The 17,018-nt window shown below is 39.1% G+C and overlaps 1 protein-coding gene across 2 annotated transcripts in view; it reads right to left on the reverse strand.

The window, feature by feature from the left end:
- Positions 1-17,018, reverse strand: part of aass (aminoadipate-semialdehyde synthase) — a 32,016-nt gene that overhangs the window by 6,795 nt on the left and 8,203 nt on the right. For both annotated transcript variants that reach the window (XM_042410775.1, XM_042410774.1), the window contains exons 8-17: positions 16,451-16,578; positions 15,789-15,934; positions 14,035-14,157; positions 10,218-10,329; positions 9,938-9,997; positions 8,539-8,606; positions 3,743-3,864; positions 2,692-2,821; positions 1,515-1,625; positions 214-322 (exon numbers count right to left, since the gene is read on the reverse strand). In XM_042410775.1, the coding sequence (XP_042266709.1) occupies positions 214-322; positions 1,515-1,625; positions 2,692-2,821; positions 3,743-3,864; positions 8,539-8,606; positions 9,938-9,997; positions 10,218-10,329; positions 14,035-14,157; positions 15,789-15,934; positions 16,451-16,578 (1,109 nt within the window). The remainder of the gene's footprint in view (positions 1-213; positions 323-1,514; positions 1,626-2,691; positions 2,822-3,742; positions 3,865-8,538; positions 8,607-9,937; positions 9,998-10,217; positions 10,330-14,034; positions 14,158-15,788; positions 15,935-16,450; positions 16,579-17,018) is intronic.

Genomic DNA, 17,018 nt, shown 5'->3' on the forward strand with positions numbered 1-17,018 from the left:
AGAAAAGCTGGACTCAAATAAAACCAGGTCATATAGATCCCATTTTGCTTCAGATCAGTTCTGGTTTTATGTGTGACGTCGTCTGGTTCTGGATTAAAATGTGTGTGAAGTCAGTCTGTTTAATGGGTCAATATGAGAGCCGGAGAGCTTCACCCTGCATGTGTTCAAACAATCATTATCAAACACAAACACACAGAGTGTTTGCTGACTCACAGTGCAGCCGTCGGCTTTGGCTCGGTCGATACACTCCATGGCGAGCATGTGGTCGATGCCTGGATCCAGCCCCATCTCATTCACTATGGTGACTCCCGCCTCTTCAGCACTGACACACACACACACACACACACACACACACACACACACACACACACATATACACATTTTAATTAATTCCATCCGTTTAAAGGATAAGGCTGGTGATTTTCTACATGTTTCTAAATTGTGAACAAATCTCAAAGCAGAGCCAAACCAACTACTTACAATAACAGTGATCATGTTTTCAGTCTCTGGAGAGTAGTTCTTTGTTCTACATTGTAAATTTCTCAAAGAACTTCAGAACAAAGTCAAGAGGTTGTGATACGTACACAACAAGCTGGCAAAGCTGGAAACATAAACCACGTTCCCGCACGTGCTCAGTGGCATCTGCCGTACACAGAACTACTCTCTGGAGACTGAAAAGGTGATCATTGTTATTAATCTTTGGAGCTGTTTCTAAACGAACTAACATGATTAAAACTCTTTGCTGCAGCAATTAATCGATTAATCAATCGCCAACTATTTTGATAATTGATTAATCGTTTTGGTTACTTTAGTTTGATTAGAAACTAAACTTGTACCAATCTGAGCATGTGCAGGAAAACGGTTCTGTTTACAGCTTCGCTAGCTTGATGTGCTAAATAACACAATGTCCTGACTTTGTACAACATTATAGATTTCTCAAAGAAATTCAGAATAAAGTTCAGATGTTGTGTTATGTAGCACAACAAGCTAGCGAAGCTGTAAACAGAACCACGTTCCCGCACATGCTCAGTTGCGTCTGCCTTACACAGAACTACTCTCTGGAGACTGAAAACATGATGCTGTTATTAGTCTTTGGAGCCGTTTCTAAACAAGCTAACGTGATCAAACTCTTGATGATGAAGGAACATGTGACCCAGTGCAGCGCTGTGACTCACTGACGTGTTTTTAATCAGATATATCAGCTTTGATACACACACAATACTTGTTCGTAGATCAGTTCATTGTTGGTTTGGATCCAAACATGAGATTTGTTGACATTTTTTTGATTATTTTCATTATTTAACATTTACTTTTTAATTATTATTCATTATCTTTTATTATCAGCCAATTTAGACCATGAAGGTATTTTTCTCTCCTAACAGGCTAAACATTTCAAGTCTAATGTATATTTTTTTTATAAATGACTGCTGAATACATGTTCAAAGTGTACACACAATTAGAAATAGGAAAAATGTTTTAATCCTGTTAAATCTTTGTTGTGTTGTGTTTGTCACCTGCTCTGCAGCTCCTTCATGGCAGGACTCAGGTAGCTGGCTGTCACCATGTTCACCTTCCTCTTGATGCAGTGTTTGGCGATGAGCGGGTGGTACGCGTACGGCAGCATGCTGAGGAGCAGAGGGAGGTCGGGTCAGGACAGAACGCTGCTGGATTCATAGTAAGAAGAGCTGAGACTAAGTAGAAGAGAGCTTAAAACATAACAGACATCAGAGCCAAGAGGGAGATTCTCTGAACCCCATCCAGGTCTTCCTCCTCCCCCCTTATTGACCAGATGAAAGAGCTGCTCACTGCTGGGCTCTAAACCCCCTCAGCATCCACCAAACCATTAATGTTGGGGACATAACAACTACTCATCAATTTATTATTTACCTGCAACGAGACTTCCAACAAACACTTGACGTAGGGACCACATCTCTCAGGTCTTACTTCTTATTACACCAGCTTCCCATTTGTTTCAGAATTCATTTTAAGATTCTATTGATTACTTTTAAATCGCTACATGGTCTGTCTCTGCTTTACATTTCAGATCTTTTAACCCTTTATTCTGCACTGAGACCCCTCAGATCAGAGAACCAACGGCTGCTGAAAGTCCAGGCTTAAAACAAAGGGGTTTGTTTTTAAATGTTTTTACTGTTTTAGCTCCGACGCTGTGGAACAAAGATCCCTCTCAGTATTTTAAAAAGCTTTTAAAAACCCACCTGTTCGGACTGGCCTTTGTATAACCTTTTTATAGCACCTACTCAAATGTTTTTATGATGTTCTTTTTATATTTTGTTTTATCTCTGTGTGTTTGTAATTTCTAAATTGTCTTATTTCTTTATGTTCTATCTCTGCTTCTCTATATTGAAATATTTGTGCTGAATTTGCACCTTTATTTTATGGTATTGTATTTTGTGAAGCACCTTGTAACTCTGGTTTTGAAAGATGCTACAGGAATAAAGTTTACTTACTTACATACAGTGTTATTTAGGCTCCGCCTCCTTTTGGCGGTGTGACCAGCTGAAAAAACTGTCTCTAAGTAAATTAAAAGGACGTTATATTCACCTTGTGGTACTGTCGTATTTTTAGAATATATTAGAATTAACCCCTCTACCCTCAAAGTTACACGTTTAACCGTGTGTTTGAATGTCTGCATGTCGTCACTCAGCGTGTCCGCAGCAGCGTCTACTGTACCTGATGACCAAGTCGTGATCTTTGACCAGAGAGTCCAGGTGTCCCTCCTGGCTGGTGGCGTCCAGCATGACGGGGATGGTGTTTGGATATGTGGCTGCCAGCTCCTCCGCCTGCCTCAGCAGCACTGAGGCTGAACACAAACACGAGACAAACCACGTGATTAGTACAGGAAATAAATGAATTATCTACAGTGAACTTCAAAGGTCCTGGAAACTTATTTTCTTAGAATTTATGTGACACACCTGAGCGGATGGTAATATTTATATTAGTGTTTGTGATGCTCAGTCATGTCTTACAACTGACCACAAACTGTATCTTTATTTTGGGGCAACTTATTGTTTTTTAAAGCAGGTTTCTATAGAGAACTGAAGTCATCACTTAAAGGACGGGTTCACAATTTTTCACGTGTCTTAAACCAACAGTCAGGTGTCCATAGTAACAGTGAAAGAGGTTTTCCTCGCTGTAATCATTCCTCCTGTTCATACTGGATATTAAAAGATCCTTCAAATGTGCTTTCAATGGAAGTGATGGAGGCCAAAATCCACAGTGTGTCCACACAGTCATTTAAAAGTCTGTGTGAAGCTTCTATTCAGCTTCATCAGTCTGAGTTAGTCATATCAAGTGGATATCTGACACATTTACAGTCTTTTTAGCATCAAATTCCCTCTTTGTGTTTCCTCGGACAGTGTTTCCCTGTTGAGCTGCAGGTGGAAGTATAGTAACAAAAAGAGGAACTTTGGCACTAAAAAGACTGTAACGTTGAAAGATATCTACTTGATTTGACTCATTTGGACGCTGAAGCTTCATATTAGCTTCAGACTGTGGATTTTGTCCTCCATCACTTCCATTGTAAGGTCATTATGAAGGGATCTTCTAATGGTCAGTATGAACAGGAGGAATGATTACAGCAAGAAAAACAGGTTTAATGTTTAAGATAGATCTGAGAACTGTAAACTCGTCCTGTGAGCCGGTTCCACTTGCTGATGAAGACTTTGAGATGCAGTTGAAAGCTCTGAGGAGTTCAGATTTTGTTGCTGGAGGACAAACTCACCCACAGTGACCTGAGTCCCCTCATCGCGGGTCAGATACTCAACAACAGGTCCGGAGACGTATCCTGAACCCAGCAGCAGGACTCGCTTCATCCCGCTCTTCTTCATGATCTGAGCTTTCTCCCTGACGGACGTTAGAAACACTGATTCAGAAAGTCAGGACGCATCAATCATCCAAAAACTTCAACACATAACACACAGAACTGTGTTTCCATCCAACAAGCACAGATTTAAAACATCTGAATGAACAACATGAGTTTATAAAAGATGGAAGCAGCAGAGCAGAGAAAGTGAGTATTTTAATAAAACCATGAATGTAATGCTTCCATCTGGTCCTTTAAATGGATGATTGGATGGGAACCAGACTCTTCATCCACTAAAGTTACAGCCAACTTTGACTCTTTACACATTTTATTGTCATTGACACTTTTTCTGAATGAATAACTGGATTATAAAGAAAAACTCAACATGGTTACTTCAACATTACCTTCATAAAGAAGAAAACTGGTACAATAAAAAATCCTTCCACTACAAATTAAAGTTTTATAGCAGTGAAAGTGAAAACGCTCCCGTCTTTAAACTTGTAATTTACTACGTTCAATTTGTTTTTGATACAGCTTTAAACATTTTTACAATTTTAAACTTTAACAGAAGTTCTCTGCAGTTTTCAGTGTCTTTAAGATCACTGACAGGTTGCAGTTAAAGGAACAGCAGCTGTTTGTGATTCATATTTTCAGATCAGTGCAGGAAAACAATCAAATGTGTACAAAGTCAAAGAAGCAGTCAGACTTTTCTTGATCAAAAGTGATTTTTGATGTGATGTGAAGATTGTAACAAGATGAGCAGGATGAGCAGGAGGAGGAGGAGGAGGAGGAGGAGGAGGAGGAGGAGCAGGAGGAGGAGGAGGAGGAGCAGGAGGAGGAGGAGCAGGAGGAGCAGGAGGAGGAGCAGGAGGAGGAGGAGCAGGAGGAGGAGGAGGAGCAGGAGGAGGAGGAGGAGCAGGAGGAGGAGGAGGAGGAGGAGGAGGAGGAGGAGGAGCAGGAGGAGGAGGAGCATGGGGAGGACGGTGTCAACAAAACATTTAAATTATATTAAATAATAAAGAATAAAATCAAATGTAAGAAAATGTTGGTTCAGTATTCTCTAATATCCTTTTTACACCAAAATTATCTCCTTCCCCGTCGCCAGCAGATGAGTTTGCCTTTCTGTTAGTTAGTTAGTTAGTTATTGAACATCACTGCTGATCAGAGCTGGAGCCGATCAATATCTGATTATCTGATCACTGCAGAGTCGTTTGATCCAGTAATAAATACTGATGTTAGTGGCTGTTTGTGGATGTTTAGTATCACACTAACCAAAAATAACATGTAAAATGAATGTTTTCACATATTATGTTTTAAATTTCATATGTGAAATATATATAAATATATTATGTGTATATTAGTAAATATTAATATTACAGTTAAGCTTAAATAACAACTATTAATAATAATAATAATAATAAATATAAAATGTCAACAATACATCATCATGAGATATGAAATGAATATAAATAACCATATTAATAAGTTATTATTATTAATCAATATTATATTACTTGGAATTTATTAATTTTAATGTTTAAAAATAAAAATAACCATTACCTCACACGTAATATTAAAATAACTAATATTATTAATTTAAAGTACTAAAACAATATTTCTGTTAATACTTTACTTCACTGTAGTGCTTTACACACTAGACATGTTTGACTAGTAATGTAACACATGTTCTTTTCAATTACTTGGATTTAGAAATTATATTTATTTAGTAAAATGTTCATTTATATATTTTATATCATTTTTATTTCTCACCTCAAATGTAAAATCATTTGAATCCTATAAAAACATTCAGGATAAATTAATTTCTAATATAACTGTAGACTGTACAGGATCAATACAGGAGACATGACGTCAGAGTCTCTATTGATAACTGATCAAATCATTAACTCTTCTGATGAATCGTTTCTGTTTCCAGCTTCTCAACTCTGACAATTTACACCTTTATTTATTATTATTATTATTTATTTATTTATTTTTTAAAATTGTACATGAAAGTGAAATAAATTTATGTTGAACAGTTCGACATTTGAAGACGTCATCTTGGAATCTGATAATAATAATAATAATAATGATAATAATAATAATAATAATAATGATAATAATTGAGCAAAGTGGTGATTTTAAACTTTAGCCAAACTTAAAGAATAAAGCAGATTAAGACTAACTGACGACTCACTTTCAATGTCTTGACAGTTTTTTAGAAAGTAGTGATTATTTGACGTCTGATCAGCGTAACGTAACCAACAGTGAGAATTAAAGCCGTCGACATTGTTTTAATTAAACTGAGGTCTTCTTCATACAACTACATTCAGTTAAACAGTCTGATTCTGCCTGCTGGATTATCTTCATAACAATAACACCATAATAAAGACATCGCCCCAAGTGACACTGTGGAATTAATATCCCACAACTACCATCCACCCCCCCCCCCCCCCCCCTCTCCAGAGTCAGACCCCTGCACTCGTTAGCTTTGGCCTAATTGGATGTGACACTGCACACATGCACGAGTCGCAGCGGGACAGAGCGGAGGTCCGACCGGCAGTCCACCCGCTGCCGCCGCCGCCGCCGCCGAGCCTCATCCTCTTAATTAAAAACAAAAAGAACAGAGACGTTCCCTCAGGAGGATTTCTCCCCGAGTTTACATATCTTAAGGAGCCAAACTGAATCACAGGGATTAAGATTTGGTGGCATGGCTTGTCTGGAAAAATGATACTTAGGATCAATTAGGGAGGAAAACTCATCAAGTCTTAGAGGCGGCCTAAATATGAGCGAGCAGAGTGATTCTCAAGATGCTGAAATCTCTTGGAACAAGCTGTTTATTGGAGCCATTGAGGAGCCAAACTGCACTGAGCCTGAATCTTAATAATCTATAGAAACAAACATACTGTTAGGGGTTAACGAGTCAGAATTAATTTTATAGGGAAGCTCATTAAAACATTTCTAACAGTGACATTGACTGAAGCTGGCGGGATATAAAAAAAAAAAGTGAAACGTGTGATCGATCGACAGAATATAACCCGAACAATTAATCAGAGCAGATTAAAAAGATGAAACTTAACGAGGATCAGAATGATGATGAGGATTTCACAGATTGCGAGTGGATGATAAACATGCAGGTGAATGATTTGTTTTAACAGGCTGAGAAATCTCTTGTTATCTTGTCTTATACAAAGTCAGAGGAGATGATCCATTTCTTCTCTGTGTGTGTGTGTCCGGTTAGAGAGAGAGACGTCCACGGAGCGTTTAGCCTGCTAGCATGAAAACTGGAAGGAGAGACGCAACGAAAAGATGCGAACAGAGAGGAACGAGACGTCATTTCCTCTGAACTTTCCTCGGTTTTGATGAAGCCGTCAGTCGGCTTTTAAGGGGACATATTCTACTTTTTGTTATTTTATGTTATTTATATCCTGTTTTGATGTTAAACATGGTCAAAGTTCCAAAACTTGAGGTAGAAATGCTGCCTGCAAGTCAAAAGTCAGGGCTTCAACCTGCTCTCAACGCTTTGTTTGCGACATTTATTTTCTACCTTGCTGACGTCAGAACGTTGCACGTGCCCGCAAACGGCTGTCTGTAACCAATCAGAACAGAGTGGGCTCATCAGGAGGCGGGGCCTTAAAGAGACAGGAGCTAAAACGGCCTGTTTCAGACAGAGGCTGAACTGAGGGGCTGCATAAAGGACCAGTAGAAGATAAATAAGGAGTTTTTTAACTGGAAATCATGCAAAGATATTCCAGTAGCAAACATTGTGCCACAGGTTTGGTAAACACTTTGTTGTTGTGGACACACTGTAGTCCTCTTCAGAGATGTAATAGCTGTCAGAAACTCTCTCATGACATGAAACGGTGAATTTTTTTCCTCTTTCAATGGAGAGAAGCTGACAGTTTCCATCCAATTCCAGTCTTTGTGCTAAACTAGACATAGAAACGAAACTGATATTCATCATCTCATCTGACTCCTGTAAAGACGGCTATCAAGAAGATTTCCCAAACTGTCCAAACTTTAAAAATCAAAACGGGACAAAATAAGACGGACTGATGTGACAGAAAGGGTGATGGCGGGGTTTTGGGTTTTTTTTAATGCAAAGTGAGAAGAAAAGATGTTTCTACTCCCCCGATACCTAAAGACAAACTCCAGCGTCTGAGGTTGGCTAGCAGCGGTAGCTTATTTGCACGCTAGCCATGCAAAGGTGTTAATGCAGAGGCAGGTTGGCACAGCAGACACCAGAGGGCAGCACTGTGCAGGAACAACCACAAGGTGACTGTTAGTCGCTACGAGTCCAGTTTCCAGCACTGCTGCTGCTGCTGGAAGACACTAAAACATTACAAACTGCAACGCTAACAAAGGATGTGTTATAAGGAGGGAAAACAGCAAAAAACGGCAAACTACAAAGCACAAAAACGCTGTTATTAACTGTGATTATCAAACGCTACAGTTTAGGAAGTTAGCACAGGTGAGCTACATTAGTACACGATGATAAATGTTACCTGTCTCGTAATCTTTAGACATTTCATCCATTGATTGGTTGCATTAATTCGTAGGTGAAACAGGTGTTTTCCACAGTAATTTTTTGACATGTTGACACACAAACAAACGCTAAACATTCTACATAAACTTCAGTTGAAAACATGCAGCAGCTAACAGTTAATACAGACAATATGATGTATAAGATACTCACAGGCTCATGAAACAAGTCTTACCTTCTCTCTCGAAGTTTTTCAATGTATTCAAACTTCGGGGTGAGGACTCCGTTTGAGGTGATGACAGCCTTTATTAACAAAGAAATAAAAAAAAGGTGAAAAAAATTCATAGAAAAGTATTCAATATGTTAAATAATATGCACAAGAGTAAATAAATCTTGTCAAAATGCCACTAAATTCTACACACTAGTCCTTTAAGAATGAATCAGTTTACCAGCTAAATCAATGTTACACATTGTCAGTTTTTTCTTATAATTTCTGTAAAATGTCCTGTAAGTTAACCATGAAATACCTGACATTTACTCAGAACATTTCCAGGAAATGAGTGCAAAGTTAAAAGGACCTACAAAATAAAGCGCAACCAATAATTTATATTGACTTTAAAATGATGCACCTTGGTGATCTAGAAGAGTTTCACCTGTTGACAGTGCTGTTAGTGATGAACAAAAGGGCTTTGATTGGAAAATGGCTTTAAATCCATAAAAGAATGGATTGACCTATAAATACATCTTCTCTCATTTAAATCTCCTTCATGTTCACACCAACGTTAGCAGGACTGGTTTCAGCTGCTCTGCACATTTTAAATGGGATGAACTGCAAACTTGAGTCTAACGTTCTTCTTGGAGATTTTAAAGCTTTATTTTGTTTTTATATTTTATTATTGATGTTTTTTTTTTATGATTCTTGTCACTGTTTTTATTCATTCCTTGTTTATTGTGTTGTTTCTGTTTCAACTGTGTTCTTGTTCTCATGTTTCTCTCTTGGAAAACAGATCTTAATCTCAATGAGACTGCCTGATTAAATAAAGATTAAATAACAATAAATTCTATTTATATATATATATATATATATATATATATATATATATATACTATAGCGAGAATTACATTTAAACTATGAATTCCAATCGATGTCTATGAAGAAAAGTTGCTTATCCAGATGTCAATAATAAGATCTGACTTTGTATAATAATATAATAGTGACATTAAGGGCAGATCTTCCAATTTAAATCATTTTTTCACTTCCATGTACAGAAGAACTATGAGTTGATATAAATCTGTACATATATACATATATTTATTTATGTGTGTGTTGTCTGGTTGACACTTTTTGCTCCGATACTACTTTTGTTTATATGTGTTCCTTAAAAAAAACAAAACTAAATAAAAAGTAAATCACAAAAATGACAACAAAAAAAATCATTCATTCATTCATTGAGATAACAGGCATAATAATAATAATAATAATAAATATTAACACTGTTTCATGCTCATTTCTGCTTAAATACATTTGAGATTATAGGATAAATGTTAAGTTAGAACATTAAGTTGTGACCTTGAAATAACAGTAAAACGTTAAACGGAAACTGTTACAAATACAGTAAAATATTTGAACTCACGTCTCTGACTTGCGGGCTGAACTCCTCTTCCTCCAGCGGTCTGGTGGCGTCTGAAGGCAGCTGATGACGAGAAAACATGACATTTACAAAGAAACAAAAAAACAAAACAAGTCCTGTCTCTCAGGGGTTTTTATTTGCTCTGTTAACCACGTGAAACCTGTCGCAGCGTTCTCCCGCAGCCACACGCCAGCACTGAGCGGCAACCGAGTGTAACAGAAAACCCAACAACGCCACCAGCTGTTCTCGCCTCACCTCTCGCATAAAGAACCGGACGTCTTACCATCTCCCAGATGTAGGGGAAGAGTCGGTCTCCGAAGTACTCTGTGGCTTCGATGGGGAGCTGAGCAGGAAGGTTGTCGATGGAGCACATGAGGATCCCGTTTCCCTCCACGCTGCCAAAAAACAAAACATGAGAGGTGATGAGAGGAGGATAAAGGATTATACTGTATCTTTAAATCCAGTTTAACACGTTCATGTTCTGCACTGCCTCTCACTGAACCTTAAACCTGCATTAACTGACCTGCGACTGAGACCATAATGATTAGTTGAAAAAATAAAGTGTGTCTAGAGAGAAGTTGAGACAGCAGTGGTCCCCAACCCCCGGGCCGCGGACCAGTACCAGTCTGTCATTTGGTACCGGGAGGCACAGAAAGAATAAATAACTTACATTATTTTTGTTTTATTTATTATCCAAGTCTGAACGATGTTTTATTTTGAAAAATGACCGGATTCTCTTCATTACATCCGTCTAAGATTTACTCTTGACGCATGTCAAGACGCTTGTCTCGGTCACGTGATACGTTACCGCTAAAATTAAACCCACAAGCTAGCAAAACGAGTAAAAAACAAACGTCTTTAAAAAGCTTCTTTGTGAAGAGGAAAAGGTCCAGTGAGGAGACAGAAGAAGAAGAACATCACAGCAGCACTGAAAACCCTGTTGACATTTCCAAGATCCTATCTGTGTGAAGACGGGTTTTCTGCAGTGACAGCAACCAAAACAAAATGACGGAGTAGACCGGACATAAGCAACACACTTCGGGTGTCATTGTCTCCCGTTAACCCCTCGATGGGACCGACTCGTTGCAGAGAAACAAACGTCAGGGCTCCCACTGCTTCAGCGTTATGTCCAGTTGTATTTTTCATGCACTTTATATTTGTTTTTGTGGTGTATCTTATTTTGAAGGGATGTTTAAACGTTACCATAGCGACCAGAGAGCGTTCGGGGGGCAGAGAGGATGTTACTCATGTTATGTTGTTATTATACATCCATGAATGTTATGAGGACGCTGCTAATGAAGTTGCATACGAGTACACAGTGGATTCAGGTTTATTATTATATTTAGTTTTTATGTCGGTTGTATCGTTTTAGTTTGTTGTATTTATCCGCCGCACCTCAAAGGCCGGTCTGTGAAAATGTTGTCTGACATTAAACCGGTCTGTGGCGCAAAAAAGGTTGGGGACCTCTGCTTTAAGGTACCAACACTTTCACCACTCAGGCTGTTGAGGCTGTATGCATCCTTAAAGGGACCTATTCTGGTATTCTGCACATTTCCAGCTCTATATTTATATTCTGGGGCTCTACTGGAATATCTTTGTATGATTTCCAGTTAAAAACTCCTTATTTATCTTCTACTGGTCCTTTATGCAGCCCCTCAGTTCAGCCTCTGTCTGAAACAGGTCGTTTTAGCTCCTGTCTCTTTAAGGCCCCGCCTCCTGATGAGCCCACTCTGTTCTGATTGGTCAGCTTCAGGAAGCTTCCTGCAGCTCCAGAGGTTATGTAAACAAACAGTAATAGTATGATTTAACTTCATTTTCTCGTTCTTTACTCAAGACGGCAACTTCTCAAATACATCCGTACACGTCGAAAAGCCCGAATCGGATCAAAAATATTCGAGTGGACGACGCAAACAACCCACAGAAAAAAACATGCACAACAAGAGGACGTCAGCTCGTCAGGAAAGTAGAAAAAATGTTTTCAGAAGAGGCTGAAACCTGAGCTTTGTTTCGCAAGCAGCATTTTTTTTTTTTTTTTTTACATACATTCACCACAAGTTTTGAAAGTTTGACCATGAACATCCACACAACAACAAAAAGCAGAATACCTGCAGACACAACTCAGGGCTTCAAAAACGGGAATCTCTAATTAGTTTTCCAGGTTGCACCAATTGTTTATTAATATTTAGTTAATATTGTTGTAAAAAAAACAATGTTAGAACTTAACATCAGTCAAAAATAAGACAGTAAAGATACGAGCCTGTCAATAATGAAACTACAATGACTTTAAGTTGGGTAACAATACAAAGGTTCACATTGTATTTTATATCTTTTGTTACACTTCCACCACCACTACTACCCCTCTCCTGAAGCCAAACCTTCGCCCTTGACTATTGCAGAGGCTGTACTTTGTAAGAAAACTTCACGTTGTGGACAAGAGACTTTTTATCCGTCAATTTAAAAGACTTTTATCAGGTAAAGTATTCAGGCATGGTATGGTAACCTGACGGTTCAATTAAAGTCTAAGCCGTTTCTCCTTGTGCAGACCGCCGTGAAGGTTACAGGGAGGAATTCCGTTTATGAATGAGAAGTCTGCGGTTAGAGAGGAGAATAGGGAACAATGAAAGATCCATCTCACATCCTTCACTCTCAATACAAGTGTTTACCTTCTGGACGACGGTTCACAGTTTCCAAAATGTGGAATGAATAGTTATGAAAACTCATTTGTTCCACCTTCCATTCAGATTTGAAATGGCAGCGGATCGATGCTGCGTTAGTGGAATGTTACATGGTCACGGAGCACTTTATAGTAGAGCCTATAGGCGTCTACAATACTGGTACAATGTGTAATAATAGTGCACTATTACTTTACTGGTTCTATCAGTTTTAAGTGTTATATTTGTCTTTTTGTTTGTGGTTTCTGTTGCACGTATGAACATTGTGTTTGTTTAAATATATTTTTATGTACTGGATGCTTTGTGATGCTGAGTCTGAGAATCATTTCCCCACGGTGAAAATATACAAGTATATCTTATCTTATGTGAACTAACTTGTTGTAATGTTGTACATCCCTAGTAACTCCAAAACAGCCCATAGATCAGCAGAATAAAAGTATAAGTCTTGATTGAGTTATTTTAAACATATCTGTGACTAGCTCTAGTTGTCTAGATTTCTCTAAATCCATCTTTCCTTACAGCTCAGATTCTTCTCTGTCCTCCAGCAGCCTGTTTCTGAAGATATTTACATAAATCTGCATTATTAATGAGCGCCTCCTCTGATTGGCTGGAGGTGTGGCCCCCACCTTCACCCCCAGCCAATCAGAATAGGACCTAATGAATGCAGCAGCATGTTTACCTGCAGTAATGTCTGCAGCTGGAGATGTAAGACAGTTTATAGCGTCTATGAAGTGGAGTCTGATCCTGAATGAAGGGAGAAGCTGCTGCTGCACAGCTGAGACTCAACAGGATGTTTCAACGGTGAGATCGTCTTTAAGTTTCCTCACAGAGTCAAAGTCATTTTTTCAAACGTAGCCGGAGGTTGCTAGCTTAGCTTTAGCACAGATATATTATATTCAGTAGTAAATCCTTCAGCGTGTTGAGTCTCGTTCAGCAGACAGTCGGCTGCACACACACAACCACTCAGTGATAACGGAGGGAAGACTGTCTCTAAATATGAATTTCAGACATTCCTGACATAAAGTTTCATCCTCTGGAAGGCTGTAAAGAGTTTTTAGCTGCTGAACAAGCAGCAACACTTCCATCGTTCTGCTTTACTCGTCATCCGGCTGTGATGCAAACTGCGATTACAGGAAGTTAAACACTCAGCGTAGCGCTGGGCGGCTCACGCTAAAGCTTCCTGAGGATTTGATTTGACTTTCTGGAGTTACGTAATAACGGGTATCACCTCAACACTGCTCGCTCTTTAGGTATTAATTTAAACATTTCAAATAACTTAAAAAGCCTGAGGAGACAGAACTGAGTCATTTTACAGCACAGGAGGCCTCATCATCACCCTGATCCATTCAAACATCAGCTTTCTTGTTTTCCACAATAAAAGCCCTTTGTTAAACAGAAACATGCAGGTGATGTTGGACTGTACCGTACCTGTCATGATCGATGTGTTGGTCAGCGTCGTACATACAGAAAGGCTTATCAATGGTGGTGCAGTCGTTCATGAACTCTATAGAGCCTCCGGCGTCGGCAGATATGTCACAGATCGCCAGCAGCCTGTAGAGAGAGAGAGAGAGAGAGAGAGAGAGAGAGAGAGAGAGAGAGAGAGAGAGAGAGAGAGAGAGAGAGAGAGAGAGAGAGAGAGAGAGAGAGAGAGAGAGAGACCATGTTCATGAGGTCAGGACGACAGGTTGAACTGTCCCTCTGTCAACATGACTGTAGAGATACAGCAGCTACCACGACAACAGCCTTTCAGCCAAGACTGTGGACATAAAGATCTCAGGGTAGAAGTTAACTACGACTCCCAAGGTGCATTTCAAGGAACAGCCAAGCTTAAAACTCGCTAACGGTGGCAAAAGCTAAAGATGACCATGTTGAGAAAACTTAACCATGGTGATGCGTTTTGTTTACAACTTCAACGACAAAGAATTCTGAATTCATTGAGCTTCTTCTTCATAGCATCAGCAGCAGAGGCTCATGGGTATTGTAGTATTCTTAGCCATCCATCAAAATCACGGACAAAATGTGACTTCTCAGAAATGAAGCTGAAATAATGTGAACTGGTGTCAGAATATAAAACTGTGGGATCATCACATTATCCAGGAGAGACCTGACTTTCTGTCTTCAACAACATAGAGGAAACTTCTATAACCAGCGGCGCCTGACACTTCACAACCGGTGACATGTTGTTCTCTTTTAATTTTTTCTGCACATAAAGTACTCCAAGTTGTTTCCTGTGGACAACAAAAACTGATAAATACAACCAGAAAAATCAGCCAACAAAGTTAACTTGAGCTTTAACACTTTAACTGTATAATACAAGACACTACTTCAGATATTTGCAATACACTTGACGTTAGCTTTTTTACCAATTTCTAACTGTGTTCATCAGATTTTCCATTTTTGAGTGCAGCTGTTCTGAATTTCTAATCAAGTTAAAGGTGCAGTGTGTAGAATTTAGTAGCATCTAACGGCGTCTTTGCCTCAAACTAGGGATGTGCAGAGAGCTCAGTATTTGTATTTGTATCTGTATTTGTTGAGGCAGCAAAATTATTTGTATTTGTTCAAATAAAAGTGGAAAGAGGCTTAAAAATCCTGTTTTTGTTTTCATGACACTTTTAATTTTATAAAATTAAAGTGTTACAATAAGTGTTCATGAATAAACTACCTTATGAAGGAGGTCCCCACATCTCAGATCATAGACGACTGCGCTGACTACAGACAGACCTCTACCTATTTATACACCCATAACACAGAGACAGCACACTGTGTAACGTGTAGGGAGGAACTTCAAAGGTGATTCTTGCTTTGCACTTTTCATTTATTACCTATTTTTTTACAATCTAACTTCGTTGAAAGGAGAAGAGGAACAACAGGTTATGGAGAGTCCATTGGGACCACTTTGCTTGTGTCAGTAGCTCAGCTTTATCTCTGGGGAACACCCTCAACAAATAACTTTTAAAATATTTGTATGGAACAAATATTCATATAAAACCCACTATTTGTGCTTTGGCGAATAATGTATTTGTATTTGGACACACCCCTACCTCAAACAGAGGCGAACAGACGTTCATTCGACCGTTAAGAGTTGAAAATGCTTGAACTCGAGAGAGAAACTCAAGGTTTTATGCAGCTGAACAGAAACAGAAGCAAACCGGAGAGGTGACATTCCAGCATAACGTTCTTACTTGTGAGGCAGCTGCGGTGACCCCTCCCTGGCTGTAGACGAGGTTTTGGGTCTTATCAGTTTCTGGGCGTCCAGTCGTCTGAGGAGTCGGGGGGTGTGGGGGTCCCAGTAGATACCATTGATCAGACAGTTTGTGTAAGGCGCCACCTGTCGTTGAGATGACACAACAGTTTTACTGATGATGCAGTAAAACAGCAGCAGGTCAAACACTGTCTCTTAAAGGTCATCAGTGGTAGAAATTAACTAAGTACATTTACTCAAGTACTGTAGTTAAGTACAATTTTAAGGTAGTTGAGTATTTTAATTTTATGCTACTTGATGCTTCCACTCTACTGCATTTCAGAGATGATTCATTTCATGTAAATGATTCATCCAGAAAATAATTAGCAGATTAATGGATAATGTAAATAATTGTGTTTCACATGTTCGATTGATCAGATGTATCGGTTGTCTCGTTCTCTGTAAAGTCTGTAATAGACAGACCACGATGAAAGTCAACACAAAGTCAGAGTTGTGTAAACCTGCCATGTGACACCAACACAACGTCGTCCACCAGCATCTGTTTAGTGCTGCTGACTGAAATAAGAGGACGTGGCCTCCGAGTGACTGAAGGGAACAGGTGTGAGGCTGCAGGAGGACGGTTGTGAAAGAGGATTGACTCACGCTGGTCCTGAAGTGCGAGGTGTACAGTTCCGGATGGTGCTCATACTCCAAGGGGTCATAGACGCCGTCGCTCTTCCGTATCAGGTGGTGGTGTCTGCTGAGAACCGTGGCGTACACTTTGGTCATATCTGACAGGAACAAAAACACATTTATCATTTATTGAAATGAAAGCATGTGAGAAGTTTAGAGGGAAAAATCACTATTTGGTGGAGCTGTTAACAACTCATAGACATGTGAAATGTGACCCCGACTACACACTGCTTTTTGTAAGACGTCAAAAGACAAAAAGGTTGGAAACCACTGGTTTCATCTTTAACAATGTGTTGTATTTTAAAAGCTTGTTATATTATCCATTGTGTCAAATCTTCATCTGAAAAGTAACTAAAGCTGTCAAATAAATGTAGTGGAGTAGAAAGTACAATATTTCCCTCTGACATGTAGTGGAGTGGAAGTATAAAGTAGCATCAAGTACCTCAAAACTGTACTACAGTACAGTACTAGAGTTAAAGTGTTTGAGGTTGAACAAGGTGAACTTCATTTGTATTTCATAAAATGTGGCCTCCAGTGT

This window comes from Thunnus maccoyii, chromosome 5 (assembly GCF_910596095.1).
Source record: "Thunnus maccoyii chromosome 5, fThuMac1.1, whole genome shotgun sequence".
In the NCBI taxonomy this organism is placed as follows: Eukaryota; Metazoa; Chordata; class Actinopteri; order Scombriformes; family Scombridae; genus Thunnus; species Thunnus maccoyii.